The following is a 20,332-nucleotide window of genomic DNA, read 5'->3' on the forward strand; positions in this document are numbered from 1 at the left end:
AGAAATATCAATAACTTCAGTAATGCAGATGACACCCTAATTGCAGAAAGCAAAGAGGAAATACAGAAGTTGAAAGAGGAGAGTGAAAAATCTGGGTTAAAAGTTAACATTCAAAAAACTAAGATCATAGCATCCAGTCCCATCACTTCATGGCAAACAGATGGGGAAAAAATGGAAACAGTGACAGACTTTACTTTCTTGGTCTGCAAAATCACTGCAGATGGTGAATGCAGTCATGTATTTAAAAGACGTTTGCTCCTTGGAAAAATAGCTATGACAAACCTAGACAGCATATTAAAAAGCAGAGACATCACTTTTCCAACAAAGTTCCATACAGTCAAAGCTATGGTTTTTCCCAGTAGTCATGTATGGATGTGAGAGTTGGACTATAAAGAAAGCTGAGCACCAAAGAATTGATGCTTTTGAACTGTGGTATTGGAAAGACTCTTGAGAGTCCCTTGGACTGCAGGGAAATTCAACCAGTCCATTCTAAAGGAGATCAGTCCTGGGTGTTCATTGGAAGGACTGATGCTGAAGCTGAAACTCCAATACCTTGTCTACCTGATGGGAAGAACTGATTCATTTGAAAAGACCTGATGCTGGGAAAGATTGAAGGTGGGAGGAGAAGGTAATGACAGAGGATGAGATGGTTGGATGGCCTCATCGACTTGATGGACATGAGTTTGAGCAAGCTCCAGGAGTTGGTGATGGACAGGGAAGCCTGGCGTGCTGCAGTCCATGGGGTCAAAGTTCAGTTCATTTCAGTCACTCAGTCGTGTCCAACTCTTTGCAACCCCATGAAACACAGCACACCAGGCTTCCCTGTCCATCACCAACTCCCAGAGTTTATCCAAACTCATCCCCATTGAGTCAGTGATGTCATCCAACCATCTCTTCCTCTGTCATCCCCTGCTCCTCCTGCCTTCAATCTTTCCCAGCATCAGGGTCTTTCCAAATGAGTCAGCTCTTCACATTAGGTGGCCAAAGTATTGGAGTTGCAGCTTCAGCATCAGTCCTTCCAATGAACACCCAGGACTGATCTCCTTTAGGATGGACTGGTTGAATCTCCTTGCAGTCCAAGGGACTCTCAAGAGTCTTCTCCAACACCACAGTTCAAAAGCATCAATTCTTTGTCACTCGGCTTTCTTTATTATCCAACTCTCATATCTATACATGACTACTGGAAAAACCATAGCCTTGACTAGACGGACCTTTGTTGATGAAGTCATGTCTCTGCTTTTTAATATGTTGTCTAGGTTGGTCATAACTTTCCTTCCAAGGAGTAAGCGTCTTTTAATTTCATGGCTGCAATCACCATCTACAGTGATTTTGGAGCCCAAAAAATAAAGTCAGCCACTGTTTCCCCATCTATTTCCCATGAAGTGATGGGACCAGATGCCATGATCTTCGTTTTCTTAATGTTGAGCTTTAAGCCAACTTTTGCACTCTCCTCTTTCACTTTCATCAAGAGGCTCTTTAGTTCTTCTTCGCTTTCTGCCATAAGGGTGGTCTCATCTGGACATCTGAAGTTATTGATATTTCTCCCGGCAATCTTGATTCCAGCTTGTGCTTCTTCCAGCCCAGCGTTTCTCATGATGTACTCTGCATAGAAGTTAAATAAGCAGGGTGACAATATACAGCCTTGATGTGCTCCTTTTCCTATTTGGAACCACTCTGTTGTTCGATGTCCAGTTCTAACTGTTGCTTCCTGACCTGCATACAGGTTTATCAAGAGGCTGGTCAGGTGGTCTGGTATTCCCATCTCTTTCAGAATTTTCCACAGTTTACTGTGATCCACATAGTCAAAGGCTTTGGCATAGTCAATAAAGCAGAAATAGATGTTTTTCTGGAACTTTCTTGCCTTTTCAATGATCCAACAAAGAGTTGGACACAAATGACTGACTGACGTACTGATGTACTGATGTGAAAGCTGGACCATAAAGAAGGCTGAGCACTGTAAAATTGAGGTTTTTGAACTATGGTGCTGGAGAAGACTCTTGAGATTCCCTTGAATAGCAAGGAGACCAAACCAGTCAATCCTAAAGGAAATCAACCTTGACTACTCATTGGAGGGACTGATGTTGAGGGCTGCCCTTGTGGCTCAGATGGTAAAGAATCTACCTGCAATGTGGGAGAGCCGGGTTTGATCCCTGGGTTGGGAAGATCTCCTGGAGAAAGTAGTAGCAACCCACTCCAATATTCTTGCCTGGAGAATTCCATGGACAGTGGAGCCTGGTGAGCTACAGTCCATGGGGTGGCAAAGAGTCAGACACCACTGAGCGACTAACACACACACACAAGCACACCTGATGCAAAGAGCTGACTCATTGGAAAAGACCTTGATGCTGGGAAAGACTGAGGGCAGGAGGAGGGGATGACAGAGGGTGAAATTGTTGGATGGCATCATGGACTCCACGGACATGAGTCTGAGCAAACTCCAGGAGATAATGAAGGACAGGGAAGCCTGGGGTGCTTCAGTCCATGGAGTAGCAAAGAGTCGGACATAATTGGGCAACTGAACAACAACATCCCAAAAGATGCTCCAATAAAGTATCTTCTCTGAAAACACCAAAGTCTTTCTAAAATTAGTCAACATTCAGTTTATGAAGCAATTGTGCAGGAGGAAAATTAAAGACAGGAGAGAACAGACGTCACAAACAATATATTATCTCTTTATAATATATTGATACTATATTTATACTACTTTAAAATGCAGTGTATTTAATGAACAGTTTCATTAAGATTATGGCCAATATTTAGACACAAGTTTCCTGTTCTAGAGATGCCACCACAAAATTTTAAAACATATAGTAATATGTATGCAATAAACATACAATAGTTTGGAACCACAAAATGCCATGTAAATAGCATGAAAATGGCCCAAAAGGTTTTTTTGATTAATATATTTAATTGGAGGACCATCACTTCACCACACTGTGGTGGCCCCTGCCACACATCCACGTGCATCAGCCATGGGCACACATGTACCCCCCATCCTGAACTCCCCTCCCAACCCCTTCCCTGTCCCATCCCTCTGCGTTGTCCCAGGCACTGGCTCTGAGTGCCCGGCTTCATGCATCGAATTTACACTGAAAATGGCCCAAAAGTTTTTATACAGAAAAACAGTGAATCATCATCTGTTTCTCAGCTGAGTTCTCTTATTGATTTTAAAATAGAGACTAGAGAAGCTCCTATCTCGGTAACTGTTTTCCAGGTCCACAGATTATTCCCCTTTGCATCCTTTCTGTTTTAGCTCTCCCAAGTGACATCACAGTGTCATCACTGCTCAGACTCTCCAGCGTCACACACTTAGATAATTCTAGAAAATGGACAAACACACAGACTCCTGCTTACGTTAAGTTTCTTCTACTTCCTAACACTGCTTCTGTCACAGGCAGCACCCAACAGCAACAATAATCTTGAGCTACTTTCAACACTGGTAACACGACAAAATCAGCTGGAAGAACGAACAGCTTATAACTCTCCACTGCTGAGCTGGGTCTCTCCTTAATTTTGAGCAACTTTCCCCCTCTGCTTCTGCAGTGTTTGCAGAATCTTGGCAGAGGGGTCAGACCACATCACTTATGCTTACGCTTATGCTCTGCATCTCTCCAGAGCTTTCCCTTCACCTCTGTGCTCTGGAGGACACGCCTTTTCACGTGGTTCTCAGCTCTGACTGGATATCAAGATCAGCTGGGAGAGTTTCAAACAAATACTGACACCTGGTCCCACTCTCTGGCTCAGATTTGATGTGCTCACATTGAGATTCAGACCAGAATTTTTCACACAGTTCCCCAGGTAATGGTAGCATGCAGCTGGACTTAGGAGCAACTGCTCTGCAATATACATGGTTTCGCCATTTCCTGTGTTATACAATAATTCAAAAGGAACTACTCCATTTAGAAAATGATAGTAATATCTTTTTGCCCTCCTTGGTTTCAACAAAACATTGAAATAGCATATCAAATGTTAAGCCAATTTTTTTCATGTGGAAATACAGTATTTATAATTTGGTCAGAAATGATGATTATGAGAACTGTCATGAGAAAGTTAATTCTAATGAATTTCCCTGACAGAACATCATAGATAAATGCAGATGATCTTTATATTGTATCCAAAAGTCATGCTTAAATGATTTATAATCTGATTTTCAATTCAGCTCATAAATTACTGATCTAAACTCTTAGTAAATCAAATCAGCTTCATAATTTAAAAAATGTACTTTACATGGTTTAACACAAACAAGGTTGGTAGAAATTAATACATGATAATTTTCCATGCTTTTATACAACTAGAATGACTAATTCTTAGCACAGTTGAATGCATTTTCCCAGTAGACATTAAAAAAAACAAAGCCACATGAAAACCAGACTCCTTATTCTAAAAATTAAGTCCATCTTTCTCTTTCACAATTTTCCTCTTTCAATTTGTATTTGGGAAAGTAAATACAAAAATGTATGCTTACTATTTGGTTTTCATTTCCACTTACTGATTTTGTTTTAGTATGTACATGAGTATATAAATATGAATAAGTAGTGATTTTGATAGATGGATACAAAGGATAATAGTACAAAGCCAATCAGGAACATTTTTTGCCATTTTTTTTACTGTTATTCATGTCATCTATTTTAGTGCCATTGTTTCAAGTGACAAAATATGACAGAGACTATGGGAGACGAGATATTTGTTCTTGACTGTCACTTGATGGGGGAAGATTGACTATTTCATTGACTGTGGCATTTCCACAGCACAGAACAGGGCATACATGCAGTACGCAGGAACAAAATATTTGCTGAGGGAGGGAATTCTAATACCCACTTTTTCCACCACAGAATGTTCCACTAGAGGGTACTAGAGGTTGGACTGTTGAGAGACCCTTGGACAGCAATGAGATCAAATCAGTCAATCCTAAAGGAAATCAACCCTGAATATTCACTGGAAGGACAGATGCTGAAGCTCTAATACTTGAGCCACCTGATTTGAAGAGCTGACTCATTAGAAAAGACCCTGGTGCTGGGAAAGATTGAAAGCAGGAGGAGAAGGGGGCAGCAGAGAATGAGATGGTTAGATAGCATCACTGACTTAATGGGCATGGATCTGAGCAAACTCCGGGAGATAGTAATCGACAAGGGAGCCTGGCGTGCTGCAGTCCATGGGGTCACAAAGAGCCGGACACGACTTAGCAACTGAAGAACAACAACAGAGGATACGACTGCAAAATTTTCACCATTCAGGGATCTAAACTTTGGAGAGGTCTTCTTTCTTCCTACTCTTCTCCCCTACTTCTCTTCTAAAACACTAGTCCCTTAAGTTTTAAGATAGTAACAGATGGTCTGAAGGAAAACAATGTTTGCAGGTTTGAAGATCTTTACAAAGTGCGATATGTGAGTAGGATGGTTTAGGATTGAGAATTAGGTGGGCCTCCAGAGATGGCTGTCTCAGAGGGATTCTGCAAGGACTGTGGGCAGTAAATGAGGGGTGTGAAGGGCTTGGGCCAGAGCCTGGCAGAGAAAGCAGGCAAACATTAGTTGATGTTGACATTATTATTTTAAGGATTAAGCTAAAGATATGATTATGGTATACATCATGGCATATATCCTCCTCCATAACATATTTGTGGCATATCACTGTCAGCAACCAACCTAGACAGCATATTAAGAAGCAGAGACATTACTTTGCCAACAAGGTCCGTCTAGTTAAGGCTATGGTTTTTCCAGTGGCCATGTATGGATGTGAGAGTTGGACTATAAAGAAAGCTGAGCACCAAAGAATTGATGCTTTTGAACTTGGTGTTGGAGAAGACTCTTGAGATTCCCTTGGACTGCAAGGAGATTCAACCAGTCCATCCTAAAGGAGATCAGTCCTGGGTGTTCATTGGAAGGACTGATGCTGAAGCTGAAACTCCAATACTTTGGCCACCTGATGCAAAGAGCTGACTCATTGGAAAAGACCCTGATGCTGGGAAAGATTGAGGGCAGGAGGAGAGGGGGACAACAGAGGATGAGATGGTTGGATGGCATCACCGACTCGATGGACATGGGTTTGGGTGAACTCCGGGAGTTGGTGATGGACAGGGAGGCCTGGTGCGATGCGATTCACGGGGTCTCAAAGAGTCGGACAGGAGTGAGAGACTGAACTGAACTGTCAGTGAGCCCTTACCATACACATTCCATTCATTTAATTCTCACAGCAGCAACGGAGGACTGTGCTAACAATCTCATTTCACAGGTGGAGAAATAGAATCTTAAAGAAGTAAAGATATTTGCCCAAATTCATGGGACAAGTAAATGGAAAAGATTAAAATCAAGCATAAGACATTTTAGAATGAAATACTGCCATTTGCAGAAACATGGATGGATCTCGAGATTATCATATCAAGTGAAGTAAATCAGACAAAAATATATGATATCAAGTATATACAGAATCTAAAATATGATATGAATGAATGTATTTACAAAACAAAAATAGACTTACAAACATAGAAAACAAACTCATAGTTACCAAAGGGAAAAAGGTGGAGAAGGATAAATTAAGAGATTGGGATCAACAGATACAGATACAAACTATTATACATAAAAGAGACCAACAATAAGGTCCTAGTGTACAGCACAAGATATTATATTCGATATCTTACACTAAAACGTAATGGAAAAGAATTTTAAAAAACTTTTAGTAATTGAAGATCTCAAAGTAGTTACTTTTCACGAATGTGGAGTATATACAATAGAACTGTACAAATATTTCAAATGTATGAATTATCTGAATAAATTTCACTTTCTAATCTTTTCTGCCAGCTGAAAATGTGTAAAATTTCTTGTCAGCTTTCTAGGGTTCATGAAAAATGTCACCTACTTGGTCTCTATCTTATCCCGATCTTTTCCTCAGGTTAGATCAATGCTCAGCACTTTGGCATTTCCACTGAGGAATGAGCAAAGGGGTAAGACCAGACTCAAAGGTCTTCCTGTAGATTTTGACAGCTTGAGTGACACATTTGGGTAGGGCAGCTGGGACTTATGGATGCAGTGACAAGTGTTTATCTGCCTATGTCACTGGCTTAATCGGTTCAGACATTTGATTGGGGCTCTCAAACTGGTCTTCTGGATACTAAGACAACACACACATTGGTCTGATCTTTCAAAACACGACATAATTTTCAAGTTTTAGAAAAATAGTGAAAGACCTTACTTCCATCAATTACTTTTTTTAACATGAAGTTCTACTCTATTGAAAGATTAGTCCTCTATACTTCAAACTCATCCACTCTAAATTTTCCTCAAATAATCCTGAAAAACAAATGACTCTTGTTCTACATTCTATAAAGCGTCATTCATTCAATATATCTGTATTTGTAGAAGCAACAATTACTGAGTGAAACAGAATACAGAAAAGACATATGGCATTAAAAGCAAACATACCAATTCAAATATGACCAGAATATAAGGCCTACCATTGGAGGGTTATAAAAATTACCGAAAATGTATGCCTGTGCATACAAGACTTTCTGGCACCGAGTAGGTGTTCATTAAATGAGTGGTAAATGCTTCCCCAGTGTACCCACACTGCATTGATGTGGACCCACCAGCAGAGGGAGCTCAGGGTGCTGTGAGGTTGGATCAGCAGCATTCCTTCAGCTCTTTAAGCCAAAGGGCCCCTTGTTTTTATTTCTTATCAAACACTAATTATTACTAAACCCATTAGATTATGCTTCTTATATTAAACTGTGTACTTTTCCCAAACATCTAATAAAATGTGGTGGTGATGTTTCTAAAAGGTAACAGTGATATTCATGAATTTAACAGCTAAAACAGTAACTGAGTAATGAACAGTAAAACACCAGTTTTAGAGGAGATATGGGACATTTCCACCAACTCATCTAGTGGCACTCAAGGGTTAAAGTATCAAATTAAACATCAAAATTAGAAACAATTCTTGCTGCATCTTTAAATTGTCATGTTCTTAGACTTAGTAATAAAAATCTGATAATGATGGATAATCATGCTCAATTTATGTAAGTAACAGTTCCTATAATCATAGGCCTGAAAAAAACAGCTATTCCAGTCTTCTAGGTCATTTTATTTTAATTATAGTTTTTATTTTATAATTTTATTTATTTTACTTTGTTGTATTTAGGAAGAGTTCCACACAGAGGTGAATGCATTCAGGCAGCAGAGTCTAGCCTGATGGTTGCAATTTTATAAATCTGGGTTGATCCTAAGTCATCACTAGACTTCTGAGCCCTAGAAATCCATTCTGCTTGTGAGCCTGAATCTAAGATAAGGGTTTCCTTCCAAGTGCCTTGGGTCCAAACTTCTTCACATTCCTATAGAAAACCTATACAAGTCTTTTTACTAAGTAGAGCAGAAGAATGTACAGCAACTGATATATCCACTGAGCATAATGTAAAGAAGGAATGTTGTCTTACAATAATTATTAAAATAACACTTATTAAATGCTTCCCATGTAATAGGCACACTTTTAACATATGTGAACATATATACTAAGTCATTTAATTTTCCTTATATCCTTTAAAGGTGGGTATTATTATCATTATCCCAATTTTATACATGGAGAAGCTGAAAGAAAGGGAGAATAAGCATCTTGCCCAAAGTCACTAAACTTATAAGTGGGGGAAGGAAAGAGTCAAGCCCACACTGTCATCCACTACTTTACAGTAATATGCTATGAGTACTTCACTATTAATCAGAGAATGAATCCAAGTATTGGCACTATTAATAATCCTATTCTATTTCATTATAACTTATATTTTAACATCCAACATTAGAAAATAAGGAAAAACAACTCTCTGTTTCCATGGTTTTCAATTAATCTCTTAGACTTAAGGAGTCATTTGAAAAAGCATCATTAATATACAAATACCATTTCATTTGAAAAAGTATTACTAATATTATAGATACTGTTGTTCTTTGAAACAAAAACAGTATAAAAATGTGAGCAGAAAAGCACTCCAGGGAAACCTGCCCTCACTTAATGCTCACTGGTCAATACTGACATTCTGAGCTTGGTTTTGGAATTCACAGGGTAGGATGGAGGAGGAGATCAGGATGATAATAAAGTTCAAAAACAAAAATCAGTCAGGCAGTCCATGGCATCATTCTGTACCAGTCAGTGTAGGATCAGACTGAGACGAGGGGTTACTGACAACAGAGGGCAACTTTTCATTCAAAGTTTAAAGGAGGGGATAAGATGTTGCAGAGACAATGCAACAATGATCTTCAGACAAAATAATGATATTCTAATAAATACTAAAAAATGGTTCCAAGAGAACAGAGAATAGCATTGAGGTTAGGTAGACCTAGAATGATTTCACAGAGGGTAGATACTGACAAGAGACTTCTACCTAGAATATAATTTTAAAAGGACATGTCTAAATCCACTTCACAAAATATTTCCAGCAAAAGAGATTTGACAACTATGTCTATACTCTTACTATATCTGAACAATTCATTGTGAATTACAGTATTTCATATAAATTATATGAAAGAGATGACTAATCATTTGTTAAAACTCCTTAGGGATAAACTGAGGACATCAGAACCAATACACGGCATTACTGAACCCAGTCCTGTCCCCTGCAAGTCCACTTCCATATTCTAATTTGATATTGCCAACTACTCCTAAAATTAAAATTCTGCCAATTTTAAAGACAGTCCATTCTAGACTTCCTGTCTCAGGAGTGCATATTCTTTAGACTGTCCAGTGTGAGTGGGCAGAGTCTGGAATGCAAGGCTGGCCTAGACCTCTGGGAACAATGCTGAAACATACAGCAAATCCCAGAAGACCCCACCCAAATCTGAGAAGTGTACCCATCCATTTCACATTCATTGAGACTCTACTATGTGCTCATCAAAACTGGCCAGAACTGACTTGATTATTCATGTCCCTTGTTCCAAAATACTTTCATTATCCAGCTTCTTCTCCCTATTGTGCATATCTATCATTAAGTTTGTGACATTTCTCATAAGTATATATCTGTTTACCTGTTATTCCTATAACTGAGTTCTTTTAAGGCTTTAGCCATCTTGGCCAACTTTCTATGCCAAGTACCAACATAAGTAATGGATAACATTTATTTAATAAATGAAGGAGGAGCCCAAGGAAGAACTCTTTCTTTAATAAAGGAAGAGTTGATATCTGGCACCAATATTTTCTCACTCCTCACCCCTCTGAAGTCTGGCATTACCACTAAAACAGGTCTTTCCAAGGTTCTTAACAAACCAATTCTTTCAAAATTCAAAGACTCCTCCTAGGCTCTTACCTAGCTTGACCTCTTGGCCTCTTTTGATATGCCAACCACTCACCTCTTCTCAAAATCTCCCATTCTTCAACTTCCATAAGGCCACATTGACCTGATTCCCTGGCTACCCCTTTTGCTTTTCCTCCTCAGTCTATTTTTCTTGCTCTTTTTTCTTCCCCAATGGTTCTTAACCATGGATGAATACTGGAGTCATTTGGGGACCTCTGCAAACTCCCAATGCCCTACTAAGGATTCTTCACCCAACTCCAATGTGTGTGGGTGAAGCTTTTCCACACCACCACCAAGAAATTCTCTGATACTAGGTGGGGGTCCTGAAATCCAACTTGTAATTATAATACTATCTACCTGGAGATAATGTCAGATCCCACCAATTAAGGGTTCAGTTCTACAAGATCCTTGACAAATGTCTGAGTAATAACTTTTAAAGTTTAACCCCAGAAGCAAAAGCAACAAAAGCAAAAATAAATAAGTGGGACTACGTCATACTACAAAGTTTCTGCACAGTAAAGGAAACCATCAACAAAACGAAAAAGCAACCTACTGAATGAGAGAAAATATGGAGCAGAGCTATATAAAAACATGCCCAGCATCACTGACCATCAGGGAAATGCCAATCAAAATTACAAGGAGCTATCACCTTACACCTGCTAGAATGGCTATTATCAAAAAGACAAGAGATAACCAATGTTAGTGAGGGTGTGGAGAAAAAGGCTGTGCATTGTTGGTGGGAGTGTAAATTGGGGCAGCCACTATGGAAACAGTATGGAGGTTCCTCAAAAAATTAAAAATAGAACTACCATAGTTCTAACAATCCCAACAATACTTTTGGGTACATATTCAAAGAAAAGGAAAACACAACTAAAAATAGCATAATGTATCCCCCCTCTGTAATAGCCAAGATGGGAAGCAACCTAAGTGTTCAATGAAGAGTGAGTGGATGAAGAGCTGCAGTATATATATGCAATGGGGTATCATTCAACCATAAAAAAGAATATAATCTTCTTGTCTGCAACAACATGACTGAGCCCTGATGACATTATGCTAAATGAACTAAGTCAGACAGAGAAAGATAAATACTCTATGATCTTGCTTATATGTGGAATCTAAAAAAAAAAAAAAACAAAGCTCAGAGAAAGAACAGATATGTGGCTGCCAGAGGTGGGGGCAGAGAGGGAGAAATGGGTGAAGGAAACCAAAAGGTAAAAAAAAGAAAAAAGTACATACAGTACATTACTGAAGAACACTGAAAAATACCTTACTATCACCCAGCAATTTGTGATTATCTTCTATAGGACTAGGAAATTTAGGCAACTTTAATAAATTCATATAAAACTTCCTCGATGGGTAATGGAACTTTTAGAAGAAACTTGAAAGGTAAAAATGCACTGGGAGTATGTTTAACAGTTGATTAAAATACATGAAATATTTAAAACAGACTACTTTCTTTCCTATTACCCCTCAACACACACTTCAGATGTCAATCTCAAGTCCACTGGTTATTGAAGTTCCCATCGATGTTTTCCTTTGGTTTGATTAATTTACAAGTGTGGCTCACAGAACTCAAGAAAACCATGTTACTCACTAGATTATCAGTTTATTACAAAAGGAGTAACTTAGGAACTAGATGGAAGAGACACAGAGGGCAAGTCATGGGAAACTTGAAGGGAGCTCCCAGGCCCTCTCTGAATGCACCGCTCGTCCTAAAGCCCCACATGTTCACAAGTCCTGTCCTTCTGGGCTTTTATAGAGGTTTCATTGCATAGCCATGAGTGATTAAATCATTGGCCATTGGCAACTGGTTCAGCCTCCAGCCCCTCTTCTTCTGCTGGTGTCAGGGGGACAGGTATGAAAGTTCCGATCCTCTGATCATACAGTGTGCTCAGCTCGCAACCAGTCACATCCTTTGGTCCTAAAGTCACCTCATTAACCTAACAAATGACATATTTATCACTCTAGAAAACTCGAAGGGTTCTAGGATCACTGTGTCAGAAATGGGGTTGAAGACCAAATATATATTCTTACTATAAACCACAATATCTAACCTAGCTAGACCCACTCCCAGAGACTTAATTAGTTTAGGAGAAGGCCACCAGCACTGGGCTTCTTAAAGCTTGGCAGAAGAATCTAGGTTGCAGCTAGAGTTGACCAATACTGTTCAAGCTGCTTCTCAAATGGCAGGAGTCTTATGGGATCTCTTCTGGGTCCAGTGATGCATTTAACCTAGAACGTTCCCAGGTTAAACTCTTTAACTTCCATGGCTTTGATTACCATCTCTATGCCAATTTCCTTCAACTCTGAACTGCCTATATAGACCTCTCCTGCCCAGCAGGCCCATACATCCAACTGATTACCAGGTATCTATTTTTACATCTCACGAGACATAGCACCATCATCTGTCCAACAGCCCAAGTCAGAACCTTGGGTAACATCTTTGAAACCTTCTTCCTGTTCATCTCTCTCATTTAATAATTACGAAGTCCAGAGACCTGGGTTACAGAGACCCGCTCTGCAGACAAACAGCAGATGTCACCACTGACTAAATCAACGGCCAGTACGGACACCGTGGACCTCCTACAGATCTTGCCAGCTTTTGTCCCACACATATTAGTGCTCACTGATACCTGGGTTCTGCCATAATCCCTTTTCCCTGCCCCTGAGGAGCCCAGGAGCCACCTTAACAGCCAGCCCAGGCCTCTGTGGCTACCTTGGTGTGATAAGCGAGCCAACTGACTTCCTCCCTGTACCCACCAAAGCCGAAGTACATGATGCCTGCCTCCACCCCAGTGGCTGATGTCACCCTCAGGCCCAGGCTCAAGGTTCGGCCAGGCAGCTGTGAGGCTGCAGGTCACCAGCCTGCTGCCCATCATCCCGCTTCACTGCTGTGCACACATCCGGCGAGAGCACACTCACAGCCGGGCCCCCTGTAGGTTCCTGTGGGTCTGCACCAGACCCTGCGTCTGTCACTGCTCAGCACCACCATGGCCACTGGAGCCAACACCTCCCTCTGTGCATCTGTGCCCCCCAGCCCAACACCCAGCCCCAGCCTCCACTGCACTGTGCCCACGCGGAGGCAGAGTATGTGACCACACAAGAGCATGCTGACAGCCAGGCTTCCGCAGCTGCCAGAGAAGGCACCAAGTTGTAACACAATAATTCCTGCTCGCGTCTCTTATCTACACCGCTTCACACGCCAGTCAACTGTGTGCTCTTTTCTTTCCATCCAAAGATACTGCCCTCTCAAAGACCTCAGGGTGCTCATACATGCTTTGCTCTGTCCAGCACCCTTTCCCATAACCTCTTCCTCTGCTGCTGCTGCTGCTAAATCGCTTCAGTCGTGTCCGACTCTGTGCGACCCCATAGACGGCAGCCCACCAGGCTCCCCCGTCCCTGGGATTCTCCAGGCTAGAACCCTGGAGTGGGTTGCCATTTCCTTCTCCAATGCATGAAAGTGAAAAGTCAAAGTGAAGTCACTCAGTCATGCCTGACTCTTAGCGACCCCATGGACTGCAGCTTACAAGGCTCCTCCGCCCATGGGATTTTCCAGGCAAGAGTACTGGAGTAGGGTGCCATTGCCTTCTCCATCTTCCTCTGAGATAACTGCTTTTTTCCCTCAGTTTTCCACTAGAATTTCTTAGGAAGACATCACCTTATTCTCCTAACTAGATTAGAGTGTCTCAGCATACTTTCCTATAATAACCCACGCTATAGACTGCAAACCCCTTGAGGCAAGGGCCGTGTTTCTTTTGTGAGCCCAGGTTCCAGCACTAGGCATCCCTCAGGAAACGGCCAAATGAACCAATGACCCACATGCACAATGGATCACCATACCCAGCCCAAGAACTGTGGCCAAGGGGAGATATTTTTTAGCCGTTAGAAATATCACCCAGCGGTCAAGTAAATTTTTGGCAATAAATAAAATGCATTTTAGAAAACCTCATCTCTCAAACCAGGTGGAAGCCATTCTTTCAGAGATGGAGTCTGGGAAACTGTTAGAAATCAGGAAACTTAATTCTTTTAATATGATAGTTTATTCATGAATCTCTCTGTTTTAATTTTGTGCATAATTAGCATAACAAACCTCTGTTCAACGATGATTTTTCAAAATGACCAGTCTGTGTCAACATCAGCTTCATAAGCTACAATTTAAAGAGTATTGAAAATAAGAAAGAAAAGTTATCAAGAACATATTTGACGTTTCAACAGTGAGTGGTTTGTCTTTTAATGTTAATAATTCCTACAAATCAGGCAGAAGTGAGAATGAGGTAATCATTAGTTAAATGACACAGATGCTAATTAACTTAACCTCTTCCAAATAGGTTATATAATTTCCAGAAAGAAATCTGAAGGGAAATAATGATGACTAACTTGTAATAAATCATTGCTCTCTCTAGTAAGAAAAAGAGGGACAAGAGGGGAACTTAAAGGTCTAGTAATTATACAACACTGATCTAGAAAAGTGAAAATCCTATTTATTTTACATATAGACATTGGGAAGGCACTTGCTAAAAAGTCAGTGTTATTTTACATAGGGAAGTTATGTTTTTCTAAAACAGTGCTCTCCAATAGAAACATAATGAAAGTTACATATGAAATAATTTTTACACTAGTCACATTAAAAAGTAACAAGGAATAAGCAAACTTAATGTTAATATTTTCTTTAACCTAATGCATCTAAAATATTCTCATTTAAATATTCAATAGATATTAGTTTCAAACTGTTTATTTCAACATATGGTCAACACCTAAAAAATCAAGAGATTATATATATATTATATATATATACATGTATGAATTTTTTTGTACTAAGTCTTCAATATCCAGATGTAATCTGTATTATAGGACCTCTCACTACAAACTAGCCACATTTCATGTACTCAATAGCCGTATGTAGCTTGTGGCTACTGTATTAGACAATAACTATATAATTTTATGTATTTTGTATACATTTCATGTACATTATATAACAAAATTATAACCTTTATTATCCAGACAAGTATTTAAGTCTGTATGTGCATACAAACACACATGTATAATGCTATTAGTAGCTATCAGTATAAAGCTATTGGCAGCAAGTTAAAAGTAATGAAAGATCTAGAGAGTATGTCTTTTGAAACATGAAATAAAGACAATCTTTTTAATACAATTTTACAGTCATTTGCATATTTTATTATCTTCTACCTTCAAATATTGGTGACCATGAATGGACCATTCATGGTCCATTAATACATAATGGTGACCATTATGTATTTGTATCATCAAATACATAAACAAAGTCATTACTTGTAATGCCTTAATTTAGCAACTGTGTTCAAAGTTTCCTTTTAAAAAAACCTAGCAAGGATGCAGAGCACCTGAGTAGAAAACCAACTGAAACTGGAAATCACTATGGCCTCCTCAGACACAGAGTCTTCACGGACAAGTTTGGGTTCAGACCTCCTGATAGGCAGATTACCTTCCTCTGGGTCACAGAGGGCAGTGCCAAGGAAGTGAGCAGGAGAATACCTCTTAGGTAGGCATGGAGGTGGGAGGAGCCTGTCTGCACACAGGAAGAAATACATCTCTTCTACAGTCAATTCACTTCACTAAAAGAGGTACCTGACTCTCAACATCTCATCCCCTGAACATTTGAGATAAACAGGCATTTGCTGCTCACTTCTGATTATGACTACACTGAACATACCACAGTATGGGATGATATTATGCACAACAGAGAAGAGGGGTTAGGAGGTAGGGCAAAGGGTATTGACATCCTCTTTTGAAGGAAGGAATCTACCTGAATGAAACTTTGAAATTCTTAGACCTTAAGACTAGTCCATGTATACAGCACTTTGAATTGTGTAGGAGATGAGCATTATTTTAAGGGGTCTTTTAACTTCATCTTCTTGATAGCAAATTAGGACATGAATGAAAGAAAACACATCTTATGACATGGATATCATAGCTCAATATTTAGTTATTATAAGATATTTTTGGTTGAGCCAACAAAAAATATTTTTTCACTGTGTTTCAACTGTTATCTTTTCATTTATACATTTAACTTTTGGTTTCATCTATTAATTGTCTGTATTTATAACCTCACCATACCTATAACAGGTAACATGCAGATATAGATTTAAGTAGAAAACAGAGATAAAAATAAACTAATATTTTTTGAATGTCAGTTAAATGTAAGATAGATAGTGAGCTAAGCATAGTCCATACATTTGAGACAGAACAACTAAAACCATCTTATTCAGATGATTGTGTGTGTGTGTGTATTTTTTCCTTGACAACTTTTCATAAAGAATACTACATAATCTACAAACCTGAGAATTTTAAAAAGCCTTTAGTTACCAATATATTGTTTCCAGTGTTACCTTTCTAGACATTATCCTCAGTCCGTTATTTTACAGCTTCAAGTTACTTCTGAGATTGCTCTGAATTGAAACATACAATTTCTTTATATAAGGAAGATACATTGTTTAAAATGTTACATGAGAAGTAATTTCAGTCAACTCTTTTGCAAATGTTCAAAGATGTGCAAATGTTCTATTACTATAGCCATCAGTGTGTCTACCAGTTGACTGACTACAAACCTTGTCATCTGCCTTTCACCTCAGTAAATACCTTTTTTATTGACCAAAAATCTTAAAGTTGAAAATATCCCTTTGACTTATCATTTCTAGTTAATTCTCTTATTCATCAATCAGGTTGATAACAATGAAGCTTTCACTTTGCTTTATTCATTTATCCACCCAATAAATCTTTACTTAATGCATGTTTGCGATACATCTACCATGCACACATTTCTCCATGGATATTTCTGTAGTCACTTCCTGTGTTCCACGTGTCCAAAGAATTTAGGCTTTCCTACAATTTTGACAGATTTTTTTTTATTATCTTAAATTTTAATACAATATTGTGACCGGATCTTTCCAGTTAAATACAGACATCTAGAAATAGATTCAGTGCCATTCCAGACAGGAAGTAGGGGATAAATACCAGTGGTTGTAATGTCATGAATCAGGAAACTATGACAGGACAGCAAAATAAAACATTTCCCTCCTGAGACCTTGTCAAGATCCTCTGGCAGATCAAAGCTGTCTGCTCTGCTCCCTAATTCTTCATCCCTCAAGTCTCTTAGGCAAAGACAACTATGCTTTGCAGAGTTATTCCAAAGGGATAGGTCTGTGAATGTGTTATGCTTTCCTAGTCTGTCTTTTGGGATGGAAGATGCTTAATAAGAGGGTGGGGCTTATTCTACGCAGCGCAGACAACTCTTAAACTCTCATGGATGCTCTTTGAGTCAAAAATAAAATTCCATTATGTGCATATTATATTTGAATTCACTGTCAATGAAGGGAAGAAGTATTCCAGTTTGAGAAAAAGCAAAGACTACTAGGTAAAAAAAAGAAGGAGGGTATTAAAGATGCAGTGACTAACTTATCCCCAAAGACCATGGATAATAAAGATTAAATAGAAAAAAGGTACTAAGTATAACCATTTATTCACCATTCATGGGTGACTCACCAGCTCAGCAGACACCATGTTGGACTCTTCAGTGAATTTTATTTGCATTGAAGATGTATACATGACAGAAAATGGCTTGGACTTTGGACCCAAGCAGGCCTTTTCCAGTAGTCATGTATAGATGTGAGTTGGACTATAAACAAAGCTTAGCGCCAAAGAATTAATGCTTTTGAACTATGATGTTGGAGAAGACTCTTGAGAGTCCCTTGGACAGCAAGAAGATCAAACCAGTGAATCCTAAAGGAAATCAGTCCTGAATATTCATTGGAAGGACTGATGCGGAAGCTTGAAACTCTAATACTTTGGCCACCTGATGCAAAGAACTGACTCACTGGAAAAGACCCTGATCCTGGGAAAGATTGTAGGCTGGAGGAAAAGGGGATGACCAAGGATGAGATGGTTGGATGGCCTCACCAACTGTATGGTCAGTTGGTGGATGATGGATGAGTGTGAGCAAGCTCCAGCAGTTGGTAATAGACAGGGAAGCCTGGCGCGCTACAGTCCATGGGGTCACAAAGAGCTGGACAGGACTGAGCAACTGAACTGAACTGAAGCCTGACTTTGACTTGCAGTCCCATCTTCCACTCACTAGCTGAGTAACTTTAGAAAAAGTCCTTGCAACACTCTGAACCACAGAGTCCTCAAATGTAAAGTAAGAACAATGCCACCCATGGCCCAGTGTTGTTTTCTGGAAAAGAAGCAACATATATGGCAGTTCCTAACAATGTTTGAAACAATATAGGGTCTGAATTAATATTAGTTCCCCTTTCTTCCCCCATTGTGTCTATGCAAAGCAAATTTGCTGTTGAGTTTGAAACATGAATTTTCTTCCCTCTTCCAATAGAATGCATTTTTCAAATTGTCACAAATCTAAGAAGAGACATAAAGAAATCAAGAGTCTTTGAAGAGAAAAATTAATAATTATACATTAAACCTCACTTTATTAATACTTATATTAAGAGTGGAGATGCCAATTTTTTCTTGTGCTCTCCTTTTATATTTCATATCTTAAGTAAAACTGTATTATTTTCTTTTAAGTCCTTAGGCTAAATGACAGGGCATGGGATCCATTCCAACTGCTATTCCTGATCTGCCCCTTAGCCTGTTCTTTAACAAAGTTGATAGGTCAAAGGTGGAAATAAAATTCTCAAGTCTTGGCTTCTCTGGATCCTGTCATTAATGTGCTGAGAGGTTTTAAGATGTGCTTTACATGTGGGGGGTGGGGGAGGAGGGAGAGAGAGAGAGGTGAAGAGAAGGTCTAAGGAGGTGTAAGAAACTTTCCTCTACATAGTTCTGTCAGAATACAGCAATCACTGTCATAAGCAAAAAGGAGAAAAACACTGAAAGAAAGGAGACTTCTTTTATGTTAAGAAGGGAACATGGTGTTGAGTTAACAGTGAAAATCATCCCCTTTAAATGAGAATAGGCAATAGGAGTTTTTTCCAGGACTTGTCTACCGTGGGGTCCACACGAGTGGGGTGAGGGCTTACTAGCTCCCGTCCCCAGATCCCACTCACCTAGCTGGAGCTGTTCGCAGGTCCTGGCTGGATTCTTCCCAACCTTGCATCTGTAAATAGCCCCAGGTTTGACCACTGAAGTGTTGGAGAGCCAGTTGGCAGTGGGCGCCCCGACTACGAGCCTAAGAAGAGAAACACGCACGTGTGCGCAGATGTTAGCCTTGCTGCCCACTAAACCCGGGGTCTCCCCAGAGGCAGGCGGGCCGCTCCCGCCACCTCTTCCTCCGCCCACCACCCCAGCACTCAACCCGCCACCCCAAACTTCAGGGCCGGGCGCCAGAACGCACCCCGGCTGCTGCCACCCCAAGATGAGTTCGTTTCCCAAGCACTTCTCCAGCGAGCTGGGTTCCCTCCTGCCTTCTCTAGAGGGAGGAAAGTTTGAATCAGTCAGGGAATCCCTGAGGCGCTTTTTGCTATCTGCTCTGAGATGCCAAAGGCTCCCGCGTCCGACCCTACTCACCATCGGTTCGCCCCGTGGCTGTGCAGCACCACCGAGTAGCCGAACAGGGTGTTGGGGGGTCCCTTGTAGAGCAGCGCGCTCTCCGTGTCCACGTTGTAGGGGCGCCCGGTCGGGACTCCCGAGCACAACAGAAACATCACCGCCTCCCAGACGGCGGCCCCTCGGGGGCCCGGCCCTCGCCTCGCTTCCACAGCCATGCGCTCTCGGAGGGGAACATTCAACACTGAACCGCCACTCTCCGTCCCAAAGTTGCGCGGGATGCGACGGTTGGCCGAGGGGAAGGGCGCCCCAAGAGAAGAGGCTCAGCGTGTCCGGCGCCAGCGGGCGGGAGGGAAGAAGAGAGGGAGGAGGGCAGGGACCAAGGGAGGGAGGGGAAGTCGGGCTGCGGCGGGCGGAGCAATCCGAGGTGGCAAGGGATGCGACGCTCCCGCCGCGCCCCACGCCGGTTTCTGCGGCCGCGAGGTGCGGTGATCGTGAGTCCCGGGGCGCGGGCCTCTGGGTGGGGTACCGGGCGTGGTGCGGAGTCGCAGGACCCAGCGCTGACTCCTGGCACGCGTGACTGTAGGGGGC

At 40.7% G+C, this 20,332-nt stretch overlaps 1 protein-coding gene across 1 annotated transcript in view; it reads right to left on the reverse strand.

Moving 5' to 3' along the window:
* The window catches only part of ITGA4 (integrin subunit alpha 4), a 93,870-nt gene extending 73,795 nt beyond the window's left edge, over positions 1-20,075 (reverse strand). The window contains exons 1-2 of the mRNA XM_027556174.1: positions 19,763-20,075; positions 19,303-19,424 (exon numbers count right to left, since the gene is read on the reverse strand). Of these exons, the coding sequence (XP_027411975.1) occupies positions 19,303-19,424; positions 19,763-19,959 (319 nt within the window). The 5' untranslated portion in view covers positions 19,960-20,075. The remainder of the gene's footprint in view (positions 1-19,302; positions 19,425-19,762) is intronic.
* Between the last annotated feature and the right edge of the window lie 257 nt (positions 20,076-20,332).

This window comes from Bos indicus x Bos taurus, chromosome 2 (assembly GCF_003369695.1).
Source record: "Bos indicus x Bos taurus breed Angus x Brahman F1 hybrid chromosome 2, Bos_hybrid_MaternalHap_v2.0, whole genome shotgun sequence".
NCBI classification, from domain to species: Eukaryota; Metazoa; Chordata; class Mammalia; order Artiodactyla; family Bovidae; genus Bos; species Bos indicus x Bos taurus.